Consider the following 16,052-nt stretch of genomic DNA (forward strand, 5'->3'; position numbering starts at 1 on the left):
CCCCCCCCCCCCCCCCCCCTTAAACGTCCTTTTCTGGTCTGCTGCTGTTTCTGACCTCCTTCATGAAGGTCACACATGTTTAACATATTCAAAAAAACACAGTTACCTAATTATACTTCATGCATAATGAGGATGAAAAAAAAAAAAAGATGGAGGACCATTGCAGAAGAGAGACCAATCCATGCTCTCTGCTTGTTGACCTTTCTATTTTACGACCCCAGCCTCCCCCTGAATGATGGGTAATTGTTAAGATGTGTTATCACGGGGGGGGGCAGCAGAGGGGTCCGGGTGTTCACAGGAAATGCTCTCTCCTCTGCTCGTCTTTGATGAAGGGGTTCTTCTTCTGAAAATGTGATTCCACTCTCCTCCTGGATGTTTTCATTGTGTTCGAGAGCTTTCCCTAACAATACTCAGCACTGCAGCTCGGCAACCTCTTCCACTATGTTCCTATGGTAACAAACCACAGTGTGTGTGTGTGTGTGTGTGTCTGGGAGATGTGTGATTGTCTTTGTTTGTGTGTGTTCATTATGGAAGTGTGGCTTTTTTTTTTTTTTTTTTACATAATGAATCAATTATCGAGGCTGTGGAGCGAGCTCATTTGAATAATCACAGACACACAAAAAAAAAAAAGAGCTCGCCACACAACGTGATTTCACTGAGCATCTTCACACATCATATGCACGGAGAAGGTGCAGCACTCTGAATGCATGTGTGTGCGTTAGTGTGTGTGTGTGTGTGTGTGTGTGTGTGTGCGCGTTAGTGTGTGTGTGTGTGTGTGTGTGTGTGAGTGTGTGTGCATAATGGACGTCCAACTGACATCATTTGTCTGCCAATCTGCACCCTGCTTGCCAAACCCAGCCTCCATTATAACACTGGTGAGGAGGGCTGTGGCAGATACAGTCTCTATTTTTAAACAGCAAACTCTGCGGGAGAAAGTGCCACACTGCCCCCTACTGGTCAAGATCTGTAATGCAGCAAAAAAAAAAAAAGGGACTTACTGTAAGTCATTGCTTATCACAAGACATGCATTATTATTATTTTTTTAATACTTCATTGCAGGCTGTTTGACTACATTACAAGTTGTCATATTTCATCAAATATTTTGTTCATCCTGGCACATTTTTATATATAATTTTTTTTTAAACATACAAGAATACATACAACATGAAATAAAATAAAAATAAATAAAAATCCAAAGAAAAGGTACAAAGAGGAAAAAGATAATTAAATTAAGGGTAAAAAATAAAATAAAAATAATACTAATAATAAGAAAAATAATAATAATTCTGACAACTTTTGAGCAAATTCATGTTTTTATTTGTTGCAATGAACAATGATTATTTTTGGTAGATTCAGAGGTGCCCTTTTTTCTACGATGCACGTTGGTGGAAAATCTTACACAAGGTGACGTTATGTATCATGCCTGTTAACATAACGGTTACACATAATTGCATTAAACTGACTTTTCTGAGTTATGACAAATAAAATGTTTACTTTCTAGATCTAATCAAGAACATGAGAAAAAAACAGTCAAGAGTGTAACAAAAAAAATCATGACCCCAAAAACTTGCATTTGTGACAATCACAGAAGGCAAAACACAGAACAACAGCACCATCTTGTGGTCAGCGGTGAAACTACACTCAAGTTATTTTTGCTCCAACTTTAAATACTTTTTTAATACAGGTATTTGTATTGAAGTCGAGAAATTCTACCCTTTGCTAAACTGTAGAATACATAACTAGACGATGACGGGCCGATGATTTTAATACGAGAACCCTCAAACATGTACAGAACATCATCAAACAGGTCATTCACATCGTCGCAGATCTGAATCACTTCCTGTTTTTGTCGACGCTCCTCCTCACCCAAGTCGATCTCGTGGACTCTTAAGGTCGTAGCCGACGCCTCCATCAAAGTCTGACACTCTTCCAACGCCGTCTGGATGTCTGTGGTCGCCTTGGAGGTTTGCCTCCCAGACAAGATCACCCTCGCCAGGTCAGAACCTTCACTGAATTCAGCAGTAGCATCAAGACCTCTCAAGCATTTGTCCAATTTCTCCTTCTCAAATTTTCTAATGTATTGAAGCGTGTTTGAGTCAACCCAGACTGTTTCCTCAGTGTTTCTCCTGGATGAGTTTGAAACATCCTGAAATCCGGCAGCAGTGCTCCTCTGATCGGATTCTTTCTGATAGCCAGTGTTAACGCAGCGAGAATCCGAATGATTCTCTTTTTGCATCCTTTTTGTCCCGTCTGGTGTGGTGTGTTTTTGTACATTGTTCTCGTCTTTAAGCTTTTCTTCCGCATGTTGCTTGAACACGTCCGGGCTTCTTCTAGACGCGGCGGCCATGTTGATGCTGCTTTGAAAATTCTGCTTTGCTCCGTCAACGTCTGTGTCACAGAAGCTTCCTTCAGCCGAGCCCCTCTCCTGAACTTTTTGCCTCGAGGGACCGTTTGGAGTTTGAGTTTTTAAGAACGGGCTTTTGACTTCGCCTGTGGTCTGCAGCCGTGCTGATAAGCTGTTCGCCGGATTAGCTTTAGCTTTAGCACAGTTTACAACCCCTCCATGAGATATGACCTCTGGATTAAGAGGAGTTTCTGGTGTTTGGACGGCAGCAGTTTGAGATTGAAGCAGGTTGGCCCTGCGGACGAGGTCGTCTCTCAGGGCCCGGACGGCGGTTAAAGGCCCCTCGACGGTGGCTTTTCTCACTTGGAGCAGAGGCAGGAAATGTAGCGACCTGTGGGCCGAGCGCAGACTCTGAATGAGGAATGCTTGGTCGCTGCCGAACAGGGAAAGATCGACCAGAGCCCTAGAGACATACTGAGACACCTGCAGCACAGGAATGAAACCTCATCAGTACATCTGTTAATCAACCAATGATCATGTGTGATCCTTTACAGAGCACCCAAAAAAAAAGATGCAGAACAATTTCGACCTTTCTCTTTGGAATCTCATTTTCTCAATACATTGAGCTGCAGTAGATGAATGTTCACCAATGAGTCTAGTTCTGCTCGAGGTTTCTTCCTGTTAAGGCCCGGACGCACCAAGCAGATGGCAAAAAGTTGCACTCGAACACACCGCAAAGACTACAGCCGACGGCCGACCACCTGCGCATCCTTAGAGGAAATAACCCTCCATGCCAGCAGGGGGAGGTAGCTCATTGTTACGATACGAGAAGACCATTTTCACACCGCTGTCGGTCACCACTCGTGTTATAGGTAGCCTTCTGACGGAGAATAATGTCCGGTAAAAAGTGGAGAATGGCGCTGGCGTTTTCAGCCCGTGGTCTTTTCGTGGAAAAAGAAAAGAAGAGGCGGAGGCGACCAATAAGGAGAAACCGCACTAATGGGTGAAAGCATGGATACTACAGCGGCATGCTCAAGGGGCTTTCCTGCAAAAAAATGCAACAGGATATGGTAAACGTCCTTTTAACTGGCAGAAGCCTTGAGCAGAACTGGACTCATTGGTAGAAAGCGACATCCGGACAGGTCGAGAAAGAGGGATGGAGGGAGAGCAGCGTAAGTGAAAGGACTCAAAACTAATTCCCATACTCACATCTCTGGTGAGAGGAAACACAGTCAGAAGGTAGTCTGTGGGAAACTCATCATCCATCATGATCTGTTCCTCCTTCAACACCGCCCTCTCTGCATCTGCCAAAGAACACCGTACTGGTTTCTGCTGTGGTCTCACATGTCAAACATTATCACGATGCTTGTTATTCCCCCCCCCCCGTCACAGAGCGCGCACAGAGCCTCGCTCCACTCATTGTAAACCGATCTGATGTCAGCAAGTAGGGGAACACACATCCAGGCAGCGCTGCATGTAAATAAATGTTTGATTTATATTTCAACGCTCTAAATTACCATCATAGACGCCGCAATTTATTCCCATAGGATCCAATTACGGCATGAAAACGGGATATGAGTCATATAATACCTGTGTGTTTTTATATCACCGCTACAGTCTGAGCCCCTCAAGTCTTACATCTGATATTCCTTTATAAAAAAATAAATAAAAATCACTGCCGTCTTTGGAGAACCCTGTGGATCCTTTAGCAACACTTAGTTCTTTCTGATGTATTTCCAGACGGACTCTTCAGACCATCTGGATGGGAAGATACTCCGTCTGTTGCGCGATTGGGTTTTTGCACATTTCTCAGTTTATGACTTTATTTGCAGATCACATGCACAACCTGGGTGTTTCATAATGAACACTTGAAATAATATCTAAGAAAGAAACATGAATATGACTTTAGATAAATCACTACACAAGATTCACAGATTTTTTTTAACATTTAAAAGATTAGATAAAGTAATTACATCTTGCTTGAATCTTTGATATGATTCGTTAGAGGGATGCATTAGGGCTGGGACATGAATTAATACTGATATATTGTAAAATGAGATGTAGGGTAGGACAGTATTGTCTATGTTAACATAAAGTTAAAATAAATCGCCCTCTCTGAGCAAAACTCAAAGAACCGCCTGCTTGACAAAACACACATTTTATCTAAAGGGTCATTTTTATTTAATATTTTTTGATTTCACAAAAACCTAGTTCATCATTCTGTCATTTTTCATGTTGACAGTGCAGACCTGTAAGCCATTCAGCTTCTGTTGATTTGACTGAAAACGGACTTTGGTTTTGTTATTTCTTTATAAATTGTTGTCAAAATATACACCATGTATCGCCATTCAGCTAAAAAAAAATAAAAAAATATCAACGTATGACTATAATTATTATTATTATTTGTTGGTCAATAACGCCCAGCCTTACATTTTATTTTGAAGGGAAGAGAGGCATTTTATTTTGAAGAAAACCTACACACAGTACGGCAGTAGTGTGGTTTTCAAAGATGGCCGGGTGTAATTAATTAGTGCTTAACTTTGTGATAGGAATATAATTGTGTAGTAGTTTGGGGTCTTCACTATAAACAGATAAACAGCTGTTTGCATGTTGCTTCAGACTTACCCCCCCCCCCCCACCCTACCAAACATCCCCCCCCCCTCCTCTCTCTCTTTAGACAGTAGCTTCTGTGTACTTTCTGCTTTGTTTACCTGCAAGCTTGTCAAAAGTGACATACGCGACTCCGTCCATGTGGGTCGGGTATCGAACCACCTCGACGTCCCCTCCGTGACTCCTCCGGCACCTCTGGAAATGCACAGTCAGCTTGTCAACCATCCGGTCGACGGGCAACACTTTGGGCACACCGGACACAACCACCGTCCTGCTCCTCTCCGACGCGTCCATCTCCACAACACCTCCGCGTTTCTCAGCCATGCTCCATGCACACTTTACCTTCAACAACTTCTGTTTACAGTTTCACTTTCTGTCTGCCTGGCCTGGAGACGGAAGCACACACACACAAACACACTTGTGATACCGACCTGTAGTAACCTCTGTTGTCCACTAGGTGTCTCTGTTTCTCTTTAATTGACTCACAATGAAGAGGGCTCATTCATGCTGCAGGAAAGCGCGCATCTCTGCAATACCCCAAAGGCAGATTTACAAACTTCAAGGCAACATTTTCCACACAGTTGCCTCATCTGTTGCTCCCCCCCCCCCCACTACCCCCACTACCCCCCCATCCCCCCCCGCCCCCTCCTCAGTGTAGCAACATCTTGCACTAAGGAAACACTTCAATACCCTCAGTGTGTGGACTAGACTATTGCTGGTATTTGTGCTTTAAAAAAAAATGTAGAACATGTTTTGGTGCAAAAACCTGTTAAGAGTAAAAGTTTAAAAAGAAGAAGAAGAAAGAGGAAATCAACCAGGAGACCAAATGAAGGAACAAAAGTGCAGTTTTCTTGTGCATATAAACATTTTAATTAAATATAAAAGAAAGTGGCCTGGCCGAGTGCAACAAACAGGTACAATGGGGGTTAATAAAAGAAAAATCCAGGCCCTGTATGATTCCAAACACACCTCCATCTCCTTCATCACTCAGTGCAAATCCAACATTCACTGTGTATAAAAGTGACTTTAAATAATTCAGGTAGTATATCTATTATTCAGTGTTTATTATTGTATGGGCTCACATTGTACAAGTGCAGCTGCGTGTGATTGTTGGGGACCATGATGAACGAGAAAAACCCATCGTTGTGTAACTGACGGGAGATAAATGCTGATCGGACTGACGAGGCGGGGACTGAGATCAAGCAGGGACCACACATGATGGAAGTATTGATGGATGTTGAATAAGACAGAGCCACTGCTTTGATATGAACGCTCAGTTTTAAATGATGTGAGCCCCAATTTTTTTTTTTTTTTGAAGTGGGCACAAAAACAGATGTGTAGGTTTTTGTTTTGTGGGATGTGTCGGTATCACATTCATACACCTGCTAATAAAAAATAAAATAAAAAAGGAGCCACAGTGTGTCACTTAAAGCTGGCAAATGAATCCCAAAGCTCTCCAAACGCTTTAAATAGCAAACTTAGTTTTAGAATAGAGGCGGGGCCTAGAGTTGAGCTCTGCGGCCGCGGACATATTTCACATACAAAACTCAATTTCCCACCCTGCACGGACCTGTTGGCCAAAAAAAAAAAAAAAAAGATAAAATTAAGTAAAACTAAATAAAAGTAAACATTCATTCTTCAAACGTTGGATACTGTTTTTGGATTTGGACAGAGTCTGGGACTTGAACCGAGGGCAGTCCAGACTGAGGCAGCAGAGGCAGGTGGTTGGATGTGCGTTCATGTGGCGCTCCTTGGGCGCACCGTGATCATCAGCAGCTATGAAACCGGCCTTGTCCCGAGTCACACAGCTCCCCCTTTGTGTCTGGTACTAGTTCGGGGTTTGAAGTCGGCCTGGGGGTTGTTGTATCTGGAGGGAAGGATGGCAAAGATGGAGTATGATGGGGCCAGGTGTCCGCTGGGAGCGTCTCTGCACAGCCCGGGCTGATGGTCAGACAGCCGCCGCCGCTGGATCAATCTGCCCCCTTTGCACAGCTCTGCCAGGAGTGGGTGGGAGTCTGTGCAGCTGATCCCCTGCGGAGGATGTGTCACTTCCAGAATGTGGCTGCTCACTGCAGACACACACACACACACACACACACACACACACACACACACACACACACACACAGAATAAATAAAACAACTGTCACAGGTGAAGAGAAGAATCAGACCTGCGCCATCGGGAGGCTTCAATAATCTGCTGCTGCCAGCTGTGAAGCTTTCGGCAGAAGGACGCTCAAACCTGTCGCAACGTGCTCAAGCACAATTAAAGTATAAAGCTCTTCATTTCAGTTTTTTCATTGGTTACTTTTAAGAAAAGGTGCAAAAAAAAGAAAGAAAAAAAAAAAGGTGTGACAGTCTGGAAGCAAGCGATGCATTGTTGAACTTTTCCCTGACACTTTGTGCACAACACATCCCCCTCCCCCTCCTTGTTGGTTGTACGAGAGGGATTGTTGACAAGAGCGCCTGAATAATGCAGAAAGAAAGACAAAAATCTCAACGAGTGCAGAAAAAAAAAAAAAAAAAAAAATACGTCGGCCATATTTGAAATAATCAGCACATTTCTTTCTGCACAATACCGCCGGGGCTGCAGGTTCCACTGCCAGGTGTGAATTCTGCCCCGCTCTGTGATTTATTCTGCTTACAGTCACAAACAGACGCTCTTTTTCTGCAGAGCTTTGGAGCGCAGCAAGCACATTTTGACACAATAAAAAAAATAAATGTTATTTCAGTTAATCTGCTTACACAGTCTACACAGCAGCTGAATCTGATTGACATCGAAAACTTGATGTTTCACTCAGGACCGGGAAAATCGACCTGCATAGAACGGACTTCATCTGTTTTTACTACAGTGCGTTCCTGACGGAGAGGGGGAGGTCACAACTCGGTCAGAGGGCTAAACGGCAACAAAAAAGAAAAAAAAAAAAGAAAAAAGCACCGCTGTTAACTCAAGCCTCCCTCTGGACTTCCTATTACCTGCTTGACCTACACTGAGATCTGAAGACAGAGGTTTTCTGCTGGCCTTCCTCCCATGACCGCTACGCCAAACCCCCAGTGGACCCTGAGGAAACAGAGGGTAACAGTACGGTTATTTGTGAGCGGGCGACACTCTGAATGTGTACGTTTGAGCGTTGTGTGTCCCACCTGGTGTTTGGCCACCATGTGGGCAGCATGGATCAGCGGAGGCCTGATTGAGGGTTTGTACTGCAGGGGTTGGCCCAGGAGGGAGTAGTGCGCTTCACCTGAATGGAAAACAAAAAAAAAACAAGGATTGTCAGATCAATCAGGAAAATCATCTCCTGTGAGTATATAAGGAGCCTAAAAAAATCATCAAGCTTTCTGTCGTTTAAAAAATAAATGCAAAAAAAAAATGCAAACATACACAATTAAAACAAGTTATTCATCCCTCAAGGGGGAACTGGTTTGGAGATAAAAAACAATCGCATGCTGAGGGGAAATAATTCCAAATAATCGACTTGATTCAAAGAGAAATAAGAGATTCAGTTGTGCCTCAATCCATTATGTATTGTTTTTTTTTTTAAAGAAATATAATTGAGCTAATTCAGGGAAGGACAAAACTCCACCTTGTGCTGTTTGACTTCTTCTCTATCAACTCAGAGTGAGCAGGAATGTTTTTATATTTTAACACCACAGTTACTCTTTTAGATACATATTTAGCTTCCTGAGGCTTTAATGAATCTGTTTATTTTAAGGTAGAATTTGTTCTATTAGCTGGTAAACTAACTGTCTTTGAAGGTAGCAAGCAAACAACTCAGCCAGCAATTGAGTTGCCGCTAATTTGGCGACAAAGCCGAGGCGTTCAAATATTTATTTTTGGGGCATTTTGGTGCGGACAGAGCTGGAAATCAGGGACAAAGAGAGTAGGGAATGAAATGCGGGAAAGGAGCCACAGGTCGGATTCGAACCTGGGCCGCCCCTCTTGGAGGACTGCAGCCTCCGTACAGAGGTTTGCGCCCTCAAATATTTGACGTAGGCCACTAAATGAAACATGGCAACCCTCAAAGTGTGACATTTTCTTCAGCGTGTGACAAATGTTCATTTAACAGCACGCTGCACGGCGGCTAATAGCGAAAATAAAGACAACGAGCGATGAAACGCTTAAATCAAACTCAGTTTTACGCGAGCGTTTGAATAAATATTTTTAAAAATGGGGGCATAGCTAAAGATTTGATCTAGTTAGCTAACAGATTCGAGGCAGCCGACTCGCTAAAATGAGTCAAGCTGCTTCTTCAGCGAGGTTCATAAAGCCAAACAACTCCAGTGTGCATGTTTTTTTCTTTTCTCTCATTACGTCTCTTCCCTCCTCCCAGAGTTAACAGATAATCTTAGTAGCAATCAGACTGTAAGCAAAAACAGCCCATTAGTAACTTCCTGATCCAATTGTCCAACTGGCTGTAAAAGCGACACGATGTGACGCTGTGGCTTTAGTGAGAGTGCGGGAGGGATCGACTTACTGTGCGGTATCAAGACGTTACCAGGTAATAGAATATACTGTGATATAATAGTCGTAAAGGTTTGAGGCACAAATAATGACAGAGTGAAGAGTGAAGCAGGTGTCACGTCTGACCTTGTCCACTGTGGCAGAAAGCTGTAGGGAGCTGCGGGTGGTGGTGGTGCTGGTGGAGGTGGTGGTGGTGGGCCATGACAGGGATGGACGAGATGCCTGATGGGAGGCCCTTGGCGCTGGGCGGCTGGCCTGGCGAGGGAGTGAGTGCCGGAGACGAGGGCAAGCTGCTCTACACACAACACGCCGGCGATGCGGTGAGAGATGACAGGGAGGGGAGGGGGGGGAGGGAGGGGAGGGGGGGGAACACAAACACGTTCATTCAAAAAAAAGAAGAAGAAAAAAAAAAAAAGCAACCATGGCTGCTTCTCTCTCTTTGGCAAAGTCATTCTGTCGTTCAAGTTGTTGCTTTAATGTACCATTAGCCCCCCCCCCCCCTAATGTACCATTACACCCCAACGCTGAGGACTATTTTCTCCTCATTTTCAGCGGCGGCTTCATTTGCGGAGCCTATTTACCACGGCTCCCTGCCCCGCCTGCAGCGCCGCAGAGGGCCGCGCGTTTGGCACGAGGGGACAATTCTCAACATCACTGTCAGACTCAGACAACCGAACATAATTGGCTTTCAAAATTGCTTTCTTGTGACTATCCCAACTTTTCTGACACGCACTGTGTCGTCTTATAGGGCAAAACGCTACCTGAGCTGATGCATGATTTAATTTGAAATGTGGGAATTGTTGTTGTCAACGGCGACACCTTCCGGGCCACTGAGCTAATTAAAGATTTTTCCAAACCATAAGTCAACCTTAATAAGTTTTTTTCTTTTTTAAAAAGGTTACACATACAATCTTTTCACTTCACAGCCCCCACCAAAAAAAAAAAAACTTTGTTCCAGAGAAAGTTGGATGGTTTTGATTGGTTGCACTCGGGCAGCGTTTGTACCTGGGTGTTGTCTGGAGGCAGGGGGAGCTCAGCGGGCCTGCGGCTGCGCGGGTGCTCGGCGCCCGGGTGCTTGTGGTTGGGCTGTTTTCGCTGGCAGGGGGAGGGGGCCCGGGGCTGCTGGCAGGGGGGCCCTGTCATTTGCAGCATCACCATGCCGCTGCCTGGCGCCGGGGGCAACAACCCTGCAAACACACACACATTTAAAACCAAAAAAAAAAAAACATCCAGCAAGCTGGGAAACAATGTTGACAAGAGATTTAAAAAAAATCATTATTTATGCACCAGACGGTTAAATGTGTATTCACCCAAAAGCTCTTTCCAGTGCTCTCGTTCAGCCTTCACCTCATCACTATAACGCCGCTCTCGTACTGTTAGCCGCCAAGCAATTAGGTCTTAAGTGCCTTAATTATAAGGGCACATCCGTGGTGGCAATAACAGTCCATTCACTGCTAAATCCTCTGCATGATCCCGGAGATCCAATTATCTTATTAGTTTGTGACGCATGAACGTGACTGATGGGACTTCAAAACAAACAATCAGAGGCTGACCAGTGAATGAACTTTAAAAAAAAAAGAAAAAAAAAAGAAGCAAGTACGTGGATTTAATTTAATTCTGTTTACATTAAATTCACATTAATCATTTTTGAATAACTTTGCACAGCCGCTGTTGATTCATGAATTATTCCCAAACAGCAGCGAGCGAGGACGACTGATATTCCCGCGTTTTTTTTTTTTTTTTAATCTGCAGATTATTTCTGCGGCCGCGGCCTCAGCCAATTAATAAATGTTTACTGGTGACGCTGTAGGTGAGGCCGCGGCGAGACCTTCATCTGACCTCATTACTCCAAAATGACGGGCGCCCTCCGCTGCGCCCTCGTAATAATCAGACATGAATAATAAAGGTCGTTGGTTAAGGAGGGCCGCCCCCCACGTGGGCCTCGGGACGGATTTGGAGAGACCAGAACGGGGGAGAAAATGAATCCGAGAAAAGGTGAGGAATTAAAAGAGATCTGATTGTTTCTAAAGATCTTTATTGATTCTCTTACTGCCCCACTGGATAAATCTTCACTGTGTTCATTCATTCACTTTTACTATAAGAGTGGCTCTAACAAGTTCACCTCTTCTCTACTAAACGTCTGGATTGATGCGTTTATTTCTCATCATGTATGGTGCATATTTATTGTAAAATGAAGTTTATATATAAAAAGTACTTCATTTGTTTCCGTTTCCTCACAAAACACATATTTTAAGATGTATCGATCGGCTGATTTATCCAAATGTATATCATCGAGGAGGTGGATATGACGTACATTTACATGGAAACGTTCTGCACAAGCCAAAACTAAGGACACATGTACAGATCAAAAATTATTTTATGCATGAGTTCTATGTAACGTGTCGTTTATCTAAAAAGATCCTCGTCGCACAGTTAAGATCTGGTGTTCTCCCTCTGGTCATCGAAAGTCGGTCGATTAAAAAATATTCCAGTAGAAAACAGACTTTGTGAGACGTGCGAGGTGGACGAAGTTGAAACGGAGTACCATCTTCTTTTGCATTGTTCTTAGAGAATTATTGTTTCAAATCTGAAATATTGGGGCGGACAGATGTGCAGAAACTGGAATGGCTGTTGAAGTTTGATGTGTTTAAACTTGCCAATTTTGTCTCAAAAGCTTGGAAAAGAAGACAGGATATTCTGTTTCATTAGTTTGACTTCTCTTTTTGGTGTCATGTAAGCACATGCGGGCATATGGATGTATGCATGACACAATAATAAAATAAAAAACTTCTGTATACGGAAATATCATGTTCCAAAATCTAGACTAGAACACATCCCGATCGGCCTCAATTTTTCTTCATTAAATGTAATTTACCTTTTTTGAAATCCTCTGATTCTTTTGCCTGTTCGGACATATTGAACAGGTGAAACAGGCTAACGTCCTCTTAGCACTAAAGATGCTAACATCATGTTCAGAGACGATACATACAATACACATCCAAGTTCATCTGCTGGGGCGGATCTCGTGCTGGGAGTGCTGCAGTAACGATGAATAACCTCTAACTGTGTTTCAGAGAGTTGTTTGCCGTCAGACGGTTTTATGCAGTTTTTTATGCTGGACCCACTGGCCGCTTCATCTCCATGCAGGGGAAAAAAAAAAAAGGTGGATGTGCAAATCACTTTCACTTATCCCGACTCCAGGGAACCGTTGCCAACGCGCCTCGCTCTTTTTTTTTTTTTTTTTTTCATTTTGAAAATCCGCAGCGTAAATCTAATCACACGCTTACAATGGCGAGAGTAAACCCGGGAAAGATGATTTCATTAAGAAGCTGTGTAGGAATATATTCTGCGGTTATTGACACAGAGATGGGAGGGGGGAGGGGGGGGAGGGAGGGGGGCACTGATGGGGGAATCTCCAGGGCGGAAAGTGAATCCTCTGAAATGCCTGCTGCTGTGTGTGTTGGTACCTGTATACTGTTGGCCTGGGTGCTGCTGGGAGACGCACTGGGATGAGGTCTGTTGAAACTGGAGCTGCTCCATCATGGGGGCGGGCAGGAAACTCACCGTTGAACTGTGAACGAAACGGCACAATTAACCAAGTGTCTTTGCCGCAGATTTTTAATAAAAGTCTTTAAAGCCAAACTTGGAAAAAAAAAAAAAAGCTCCCAACATTTCCGCACTCGCACCTCAAGCAGGTCTCAATAATCACTCTGAAACCCGGGGCGTAATCTCCCGGGGAGCTCTGAGATCTTAGCGCCGCGGTTGGGGTATTACATTTTGAAATTTAAACTTCAAATCCATCTGCGGGAAGTCTGCACTCGTAAGCTACCTGCCTGCGGGGACTCGTTGTGCAGCTGGTGGAAAAGCGGGCTGCAGGTGGACGCTCGGCCCCTCCTGGGAGACGACTGAGCCGCTCCCAACACTTGCCGCATAAATCACTTCCCCCGCTGACTGGCCTACTAAAGCGGCCTCGTTTTACAGCTGGGACGATGAGCGGGTGACCTCTCCGCGTAGAGTGTGTGTGTGTGTGTGTGTGTGTGCATTGTTCTTCTGCAGGTGAGGGCTGAGAACATGGCGGTGTTCATGATGCTTGTTGTGTACTCGGGCGCGCACAGCGGGTCCCAGTGGTGCTCCTCTCACCAGTATCCAGATTGATTGGGTCCGTGGAGGTAGAAACTAATTACATGTTCTGTTTTCTGTGAACTAGTTCTATCAATCAGCGTTTAATGAGAGAATCCGGCGCTGCACTCTTCTCCGCTGCAGAAGAAGTAATGCAGGGAAAATGACTCGAGCTCCGTCAGAGAGGGTGTCAGAGAAACCCGCTTCACCACAAGCAGTGTGGTAATAACTTCCCCCCCCCACCTCGCGGTGAACAAAGACGACCTCGGCTCGGAGGCGATCTGAGGATTCACTCATCAACGTGTTCGGTCTATAAACCAAAGAGCGCTGTGCGAAGACGCAGCGTATTTCATCTTAGCCTGGTTAAAGCAGCCTCAGCGGTCGTTCGGGGGAAACTTTCAGCGAGCGTCAATTTTGGCGCCCCCCTGTGGACAAAAGTGGCATCTCTAATGCATTTGCAGATCTTGTCCTCGCAGTGTTTTTTTCTGATGAAAAATTGTCATCCTGCTGTCTTTTTAGCAGTCGAACATTTCACTGGAGCAGAATTTTTGCAGCGGAAAAATGTGAAAGGTGAAACTGTAACTCACTTTGTGTGACACCGACCCGGCAGCAAGTGGGTACAGGCATTAAAGATGGCCACCCAGAAGTAATCAAATGTCGTCATTGATGTCCCGTTTGCTTTTATAGCTCATCGAGAGGCACCAGTCTTCATTTCAGCCTGTTTTAAACGCAGCTAAAAACTCACTCAGGGCAGCTTTAAGTTAAATTTGGGGAAAAGTTAGTCCACCAAACATGATTAAAAAGCTAATTTGGACCTTTAGAAACGGCCATTAAACGGATCAATGTACACCCGGTTATGACATTAATCATGTTTGAACCGAACAAAAAACGTGCCGTGTCGCTAATTGCTCCCATTCATCAGAAGTATTGATTTAATTGTTACACATATTTGCGAGTCTGGCTGGATTACTCATCTCTGAGAGCCATTTGGAACATAATTAGATTTCTGTAAACAAAAATAATAATGCTCACTTTCAGTTACACAAAAAACACTATTCTTCTCTCTGAGGCTCTGTTGTGATGCCTGGGTGTTTAATGACGGTGGCATTGTATGGTAAGTAGACCACCGCAGGTCACACCTACACATTCATACACTGATGTAAAGTGTCCATTAGCATTACAGGAGCTAATCTCTCAGAGGGCAGTAACTATGTCATTTAAGTTCCCCTGAACATCACACAATTCTGCAGGAAATGTGATTTTCAAACCGTTAATGAGCTTTTCTGTGTTTGTTTTATATCTTTTATTGGCGGGACGATTGTTGAAATGGCTTTTGAGGGAGCACAGTGGGTGCAGACGGAGCACTGTGGGAATGCTACTTTCAAAATCACACCAGTTTCAGCCTTGCTAATAGGGAACTAGTTAATGGTGAATGTTTGTGAGCTTGATTTAAAGTGTTTTGTATGGAGTGAGCGTGAAAGTTTACCTCATGGTGGTGTGCTGGTTCGGGGGGAGCAGGCTGTAGCAGGGCTGCATGCCGGCGACCGCCACCGCCCCCTGTCCTGGTTGACAGGACACAAACACTGGCTGCTGGTACGTCTGCTGTGGCATGGAAACCTGCTGCGAGGGAATCAAACGAGGGGCAAATAAATACAGACACCTGGATCTTTTTTTTAGCACAAATAGAGAAGGCTTTAATGCCGCTCAGATTTTTAATTCTTAAACTAAGACTGATAATCTGAATACCTGATAAGACTGCATTGGAGGGTACTGGACCATCATGCCTTGCATCTGGTTGCCCATATTGCTTTGCTGGTTGCCAGTGAGAGCGAGGTTGGCTGTTGGCTGCACGCCCACCATGGTTTGGTAGTTGGACGCTGGGTTTGGCATCACGGCTTGGTGCACTGAGGCGAAATGAGGGGGGGGAAAAAAAAAAAGGCACAACGCTGTGACCGAATGAAAAGAGAACATGGTGATAATATTAAAACCAGAGCGATTCATATTCATGAGGGCTTTGAGTCTCGGCCGATATTAAAAAAAAAAAAAAAAGAAGCTGAAGATTTCATTGATTTGAAAGGGAAATGCTCTCGTCATTAGGAGAACAATAGAGCGTTGCTGCAGATTGAAAGATTTGGAGAGTTGAGTTGAGCTGTTACAGCTTAGCAGGTTTGAGGCTCTTGGAAATAAATGAGAAAGTCAATAAATTTGATTTCGCCTGCAGTGGCCTGAAGCTGCAGTCTAAGTGGACGAGGCGCTCCTCAGCCACTGAATGAGAGCGCTATAAACACACTACGGCTCACATTTGTACAGTTCTTGTTTCAAAGCACCCAAAGGAGAAGGAAACAAAGTCAAAAGGTGTGCCGTCCATTCCCCACCCCCAAAAAAAAGCTCTCAAATGGCGGCACTTAGTCCTCGCCGGAGGGAAGGGGGCGGGAGAAATCAGGCCCCCTTTAAATGTCAAGGTGACAAAAAGAGACATTTGAAAAATACCGTCCCTGGTGACAAAAAGGAGAGGAC

The 16,052-nt window shown here is 44.4% G+C and overlaps 2 protein-coding genes across 11 annotated transcripts in view; both read right to left on the reverse strand.

Moving 5' to 3' along the window:
• Positions 1–1,041: 1,041 nt before the first annotated feature.
• LOC136178177 (uncharacterized) lies at positions 1,042–5,543 on the reverse strand. The gene is made up of 4 exons (XM_065952225.1): positions 5,441–5,543; positions 5,056–5,340; positions 3,554–3,648; positions 1,042–2,827 (listed from the first exon to the last, which is right to left on the reverse strand). Exons 2-4 carry the CDS (start codon positions 5,276–5,278, stop codon positions 1,676–1,678), a joined length of 1,470 nt encoding a protein of 489 aa, XP_065808297.1. The 5' UTR covers positions 5,279–5,340; positions 5,441–5,543; the 3' UTR covers positions 1,042–1,675.
• A 257-nt stretch (positions 5,544–5,800) lies between these two features.
• LOC110001469 (R3H domain-containing protein 1) overlaps positions 5,801–16,052 on the reverse strand; it is a 45,136-nt gene continuing 34,884 nt past the window's right edge. For 5 of the 10 annotated variants that reach the window (XM_065951986.1, XM_065951990.1, XM_065951989.1 and 2 more), the window contains 8 exons: positions 15,282–15,439; positions 15,022–15,155; positions 12,884–12,987; positions 10,422–10,603; positions 9,543–9,711; positions 8,099–8,196; positions 7,931–8,015; positions 5,801–7,023 (listed from right to left, as the gene is read on the reverse strand). In XM_065951986.1, the coding sequence (XP_065808058.1) occupies positions 6,755–7,023; positions 7,931–8,015; positions 8,099–8,196; positions 9,543–9,711; positions 10,422–10,603; positions 12,884–12,987; positions 15,022–15,155; positions 15,282–15,439 (1,199 nt within the window). In that variant the 3' untranslated portion in view covers positions 5,801–6,754. Of the gene's footprint in view, positions 7,024–7,930; positions 8,016–8,098; positions 8,197–9,542; positions 9,712–10,421; positions 10,604–12,883; positions 12,988–15,021; positions 15,156–15,281; positions 15,440–16,052 lie in introns of those variants that run through there. The other 5 variants (XM_065951987.1, XM_065951991.1, XR_010665537.1 and 2 more) reach the window with 5 other exon arrangements.

The sequence above is a fragment of the Labrus bergylta genome, chromosome 24 (assembly GCF_963930695.1).
Source record: "Labrus bergylta chromosome 24, fLabBer1.1, whole genome shotgun sequence".
Lineage (NCBI taxonomy): Eukaryota > Metazoa > Chordata > Actinopteri > Labriformes > Labridae > Labrus > Labrus bergylta.

Coding starts and splice junctions, on each gene's coding strand:
- LOC136178177 (XM_065952225.1), bottom strand. CDS start 5,278: ATGGCTGAGAAACGCGGAGGTGTTGTGGAGATGGACGCGTCGGAGAGG. Junction 3,649..5,055: donor CACTTTTGACAAGCTTGCAG/GTAAACAAAGCA, acceptor GTTCTTTGGCAG/ATGCAGAGAGGGCGGTGTTG. Junction 2,828..3,553: donor TGTTTCCTCTCACCAGAGAT/GTGAGTATGGGA, acceptor CCTGTGCTGCAG/GTGTCTCAGTATGTCTCTAG.